This window comes from Eucalyptus grandis, chromosome 4 (genome assembly GCF_016545825.1).
Source record: "Eucalyptus grandis isolate ANBG69807.140 chromosome 4, ASM1654582v1, whole genome shotgun sequence".
Taxonomy (NCBI): domain Eukaryota; kingdom Viridiplantae; phylum Streptophyta; class Magnoliopsida; order Myrtales; family Myrtaceae; genus Eucalyptus; species Eucalyptus grandis.
This window is the reverse complement of record NC_052615.1, coordinates 34,877,310-34,883,558: the sequence shown is the minus strand read 5'-3', so window position 1 is coordinate 34,883,558 and position 6,249 is coordinate 34,877,310. Positions and strand designations below refer to the sequence as shown.

The window sequence follows — 6,249 nt, the reverse complement described above, 5'->3', positions numbered from 1 at the left end:
AATCCAGTGAGGCTAGAACTCACTAGCAATTTGTTAAATAATTGTTTAACTTTATCATTTTTTTTTTTAAATTTCCTTTTTCTTTTTCCCTCGTCTTCCTCCTTAGATCCCCGCAGTGGTTGATGAGGCTCCAATGACTCCATCTAGCCAATTTTGGCGAGTTGACATTTACGTGGACTGCCGTTCGATCAATGCTGACGTTGCAATTGTTTAATAATTTTGAATTTTTATTAATTTTTTCATTTTCTTTTTCCCTTCCCTTTTCCCTCTTCTTCCTCCTTAGATCCTCGCAATGGCTAGTGAGGCTTTAGAAAGTAAAAAAAAAAAAAAATCATTAAAAAATTAGCATGTTGATGTTAGTTGGATGGTTGGCGTCCACGTTAGCGTCGGTTGATCAAAATTGTTAGATGGACTAAATTAGTACCAATATAAAAAAATTTATAGCCAAATTGATTCCAATTGAAAGATTTATAACTGAATTGATACAAATATAATAATTTTATGACTTTTTTTTTGTACTTTTCCCATTATTTGAGTATTGTTTTGGAAGTGACCAAAATTACTTCTTTTCAACACTTTAATGTGAAATTCATCTTCAAGTGGCAAATAACTGTGGAAAATGAAAAATCCTATTCTTATCATAAAACAGGTGTTCTTGATAGATATTCTACATCTGATAACTTGTGAAGACCTAGTTTAATGCATTTGCAAAATGGTAGGAAATGAAATAATAGCAAATTTTTTTCCCAAAAAGATAAAAATTCACTCATCAGCTGTTTTATCTCTTTCCCTAACTCTTCTTCTAATCCCCTTAACAAAATGAGTTAATTAAGTACCTGATCACCGTATGATTAGTGCAGAAAATGATGGTATGATATAGACAATCATTGTGGGAGTTGAGCCTATTTTGGATCGCTTCAGCTGATTAGCTCCGAATTGACTGTTGATGGTGACTGATAAGTGCAATGAATCTACCAAAGATTCAAGAAGAAGCAATTTGGAAGTCCCTGATAAATTTACTTTCTGTTGTCTTATTCCTTTTATTTTCTGTATTGATTAAGGGAGTTGTTAGATGTTATTTTGGATAAAAAGAAGAAGAAGCAAGAAGTCACTTATTTTCCTGGCATTTTTTTGACACTTTCATGAAATTACCATTATTCTTTATTGATAGCGTTAGAAACCCTTTACCAACTTTCATTGATCCTTTTTACTAATGCCTTAGATTATCGACTTTTATATAAGTTTAACAATCTTTATTTAAGTGATTTGCCAATCTTCTCCAATTATATTACCAACTAATTTAGGCTACTAACTCTTATATTCAAATACTCATCGATGGTTATTTGGATTTTTTAAATTTATCAACTTATATTATCGTTTATCAACTTTTATTTGTCTTTTTTGTAACGCCATAAATATGTCAACTCCTCTATGAATTTACCAACATTTATCTGCATGATTCACTAGCTCTTCTCCCATTAGGTTACCAATTAAGTTTGCTTTACTAAATCTCATTTTAGGCACCTACCAACTTGTATTTTCTTTTTAAGTTTACTAGTTATCCTCTATTGATTTACTTACTTTCATTTGCTTTACTTATCAATATGTCAAATTTACCAACTCTTTTAGAAATTAGTTACTGAACTAGTCAGAATGATTACCAACTTTCATTCAATTAAGTAATTGACTAATTTTGTGTGATCAATTTCGAGTTAGTTACTGATGTTTATTTAATTTTTTAAGTCATGAACTTTTTCTTATCTCTGGTAAAGAAAAGCCCTCTATTAACCTTTACAAATTTTTGTTTACTGTTTTACCAACATCTTTAAGTTTATTTACTATTATATAAAATTAAAAACAATTGTTTGAATGATTTTTTCTTCAACTTGAGTCACTTTTGAGTCTCGAGTTACCAACTCTCATTTGAATTGCTTACCATATTTATTTTTTCTTCTTTTAGTTTATTAATTTTTCTATTTTACATTTACATTTGCCTTTCATACCAATTTTTTCAAAATTTAAAAATTCTTTGTAGAAATTTCCCAGCTCAATTAAAGTGGCTACCAACTATTTTCTCATTAAATGACCGACTAGCTTGTTACCAACGCTTATTTAAGTTAGTTAGCAATGCTAGTTTGTTTATTATTTTCAATTACCAGCTTCTCCTATCTCTGATAAAAGAAAATTTTCTTGTTATTACCGATTTTTATTTATCTTTCTTACCAACAACTTAATTTACTACTAATTAAATAAAATTACCAATGAGACTAACCAACTATTGTCCAATTTAGTTACCAATTAGTTTTATGTTGTCAACTCTCATTTGAGTTGCTTAACCATATGTAAATTTTATCTTAAATTTACCACTTGCTAACTTTTAATAATTTAAACCTTAGAAATTACAAACCTCTATTAGAGCGTAATCAACTTTACTCCGATTAATTTACCAACTCAATTTTGCACTACTAGCTCTAGAGTTAGTTACTAATGGTTATTTGTTTCTTTTTTAAGGTTATGAATTGCTCTTATCTTTGACCAAAATACTTCTCTTATTTTCAACGACTTTTATTTATCAATTTAACCAATGGCTTAAATTTATTAACTAATATATGAAATTACAAACCTTTATTAATTTGTGTGACTTATTAACTTTTCTCTTATTAAGTTATAAATGAGTTTTGGGTTACCACCTTCAATTTGAGTTGCTTGCCATCATTCTTATATTTTTCTTAAGTTTACCGACTTTGATATTTAGTTATCACTTTTACTCGTCTTGCTTACCGACATTTAATTTACCAACACCTTTAGAAATCAATATTATCAATTCCTTTTCAATTAACTTACTAAGTAATTTTGCATTACCAACTCTTATTATTATTTTTTGGGGTCAAATACCAACTCTTATTCAAGTTAGCTTATTTTCTTATACCTACAAACTTCTCTCATCCTTGATAAAAAAAATTAATAATTGATAAGTAACTCAAATGAGAGTCGGTAATACAAGGAAGTGGGTAATAAGTATGACAAAGTTAGTGACTCATTTTAATTTAGTTTGGTAATTTCATATAAGAGCTAAAATTTGAAATATTAACATAAGTTATGTAAATAAAAGTTGGTTAGTTAGTGCAAAAATTGCTAATTTGCAAACTATGAAATGTCCATATCTTCATAAAACCGTTGGTAAGTTACTAGTGATTTACCTGAAAAAAAATAGTTACCGGTTATTTTTTCTATGAATTGCTTTTTTCGCTATTTATTAACGTTTATCAAAGAAGAAGAACCCATATTTTTGAAAAAGAAAAACAATAGAATTCTGCTAACGTCATATTATCACATTTTTCCACTGACGATGGAAAATGAAAATACAGTTAATTTTTATAGGAGAATGACTGCATTTCTTTAGTGCTTTCATACTCATTAAGACATTTCAGGATTTTACCATATATCTCTATAGGATAATAGATTTTTTGGTCATGAAACTATTCAAAATTTCTAAACCTCGTGTCTCTGCGATTGCTCCGCAAGATTAAATTGAATGTTTCAATAAGTGGCCAAATCATATGAGTTATTGGCTTGCTATATATTCTTACTAAATCAATTTACAAATATATGTCAACAAAAAAAATTTAGTATCGTTTGCAATTCTCAAAGCACGTCTATTGGGGTGATGATAGACTTATTTTTAGTGATGTACTGCAGCTCTTTTTAGTAACCGCGAGAACCTTGGTCATGCTAAATCTCACTTTCTTTTTTCTACAGGAGCCCAACTTACCAACATTGTCAGTTTGAGAAAAGTTATATATCCTAGGCCTAGCTATATATTATGCTTTAAATAGTTGCTAGTAATTTAGTTAATAATAGTCCATCTGGCAAGGTATAATTCAAAATTAAATTAGAGCGCTTTTGAACTATACGACAATATAGAAGACTTACAGCATGATTATATTTGACTGTGTAAACTAAAGCTGGAAACATCTTTTCTCATTAGATACAGACGGCCAAATCTTTTTCTCCCACAAAAGACTAGAGACCGATCACCAGCAGTTTCTGATGTTCCATATATTTATTTCTCTTTTTGGATCTCTCATTTCCGATCTGTTCTAGTGTTGAAACTTTGGTATACATATATATCACGGCTTTGTCTTTAACGTATAAACGCCTAAGTCCTCTCTCTCTCTCTCTCTCTCTCTCTCTCTCTCTCCCTCCCCTTCCTGTACATGAGTTGAAAAACTGATAACTTCATCATTCAAAAAGAGCTAAGAGGCTGTTTTGATTTTGTGCCAACTCCCTCTTCTTATATTTTTATCCTTTATGACCCTTCACTTCTCACCGTTGTTGTCGTATGGAGATTCACTGAAAGTTGGAGGAACCACCACCGAAGAAGAAACCTTAAACCTCTTGCTTCTCGAAAGCTCTCCACCGCTCATCAATCCCGGGTCGCCGTAATTGTTCCATTCCGGGCTATCGATCCAGCCCAAGAACCCTTGGTCACCCGCCATGCCGATAGCTTCCCCAACTTCAGAACCGTCCGAATCGAGTCCCGGGGTCCGGAACCCGATGCTGCTGCAGTCTGAGACGCTTGAGTTGTCCCATGAGGAGAGGCTCTCAAGGTCGACTGCCACGTGCGATGATGGCACGACGATGCTCGGCTGCACCACCTTCTCTATGTTCTTGATGTCGCCAGGGTTTTGGTATTGGTTGTATCCCCTGAAGTGGAATATGCTGGCGAAAGTGAAGTGGTCACTGACCCGGCTTTTTGACGACTTGCTCTCTGAGCTCCTGGCAATGATGCTTTGTAGATTCTTGCTCAGCTTGGCCTTGAGCGACGAGAAGCTCAGGCCAGGCCTAGCATAGTCACTTTGTGAAGTGTACCCGCAAGAAGGTGATGATGACGAGTCCGGTTGGTGGTAATTATTAGGGTTCATCGTCGATGGGGCTGCTGCGAAGTTGGTGCGAGCGTTCTCACCACGCAGCGCCCTCGCAGCCTCATCGTAGGCCCGCGCAGCTTCCTCGGGCGTGTCGTAAGTCCCGAGCCACAAGCGGACACGCTGTGATGAGTCCTTGATCTCCGCGACCCATCTCCCGGAAGGCCTCTGCCTGACGCCAACGAACCGCCTGAACGATGGTTTTGAAGGTGGGGCTGCTGCAACAACCGCAGTTGCAGCAGCAGCGGAGGCGGAGACGTTGTTGTTGTTGTTGTCGTGGTGCTGGTGCTGGTTGTTCTTCGCAGTGGTTTCGGACCCTGCCATGGGTGAGAGTGGTTAGGATTTTTTCTTGTGGGCCCTGAGAGAGATGGCCGCTATAGCTTTAGAAAGAGAAGTTATCAGCTTAAGTGGGTTTGTCTATGAGAGTGTATATATATTAGTGGGGCGAGCTCCAAGAAGTGATGAGTACATCGAACAGTGTTGTAAAGCATATACCCGTCTCTATTATTAGTTTATCGTTTTACTATAAAATAAGGTTGCATGACACATAGAGTTCGTGACCTAACCAGCTCGGCTAGGAGCGGAGCTACGATGCACAAGCGATCATTTCTCGGCTTGAGGAGGAAAAAGCCAAGCTATAAGAGCCTATCTATTATAACATATAGTAATATGTGCTCACAATTTAATACAGCAGAATGCAGTCCGTGCATTGTAAGACTTATAGCTCACCGTGTGATGAAAACGAATCAATGGCTTTTGATTGACTAGCCGCAAACATGGCCTAAGGTTAATGGCATCTGATGAGATATGTATATACGGTTGGGAACGGTTGAGATCTTGGATGGACGAATCTGTCAGTAAACGTATACTTGAGCGCATGTATTAGCCTTGGAAACCATTGGCTGCATATAACTTCTTCCCACGAGAGTCACGAGAGTCTTCAAGTTATCGAGTTATCGGGTCTGCTTTCACATTTCAGGTATAAAAATGAGCAAAGAGCTGGTTAATTAGCCAACCAACCGCATCTTTTATGAGCACTCGCAACTCGTGTATAATGACACGCATATAAGATTTTTAAACACAATCAAAATCCATCGAAAACAACGGAATGATTCATTGAGATTTGTCATGCGATGACTTCTAAAGTCATTGGTGTATGGCTTTAGACATCAAGTTGAGTGGGTTCTGTCGTTGATGAATATTGACAAGACATCTAGTAGCATTGCTTTGAATTCTATTGATTCTGTTGTTTGTCATGGTATGAGATTTTTTACGAGAGAACATGCATCTTTTTTACCTGAACTGAACTTCATCACCGGAAAAA

General features: G+C 35.2%; 1 protein-coding gene across 1 annotated transcript; it reads right to left on the bottom strand.

Annotated features, from left to right (window-relative positions):
• Positions 1 to 4,319: 4,319 nt before the first annotated feature.
• LOC104442057 (ethylene-responsive transcription factor ESR2-like) lies at positions 4,320 to 5,249 on the bottom strand. Its single transcript, XM_010055348.3, has one exon. The coding sequence runs from the start codon at positions 5,247 to 5,249 to the stop codon at positions 4,320 to 4,322; it is 930 nt and encodes a 309-aa protein (XP_010053650.2).
• Between the last annotated feature and the right edge of the window lie 1,000 nt (positions 5,250 to 6,249).

Bases quoted from the DNA above. Each gene is read 5' to 3' on its own strand.
- LOC104442057 (XM_010055348.3), bottom strand. From the start codon at position 5,249: ATGGCAGGGTCCGAAACCACTGCGAAGAACAACCAGCACCAGCACCAC.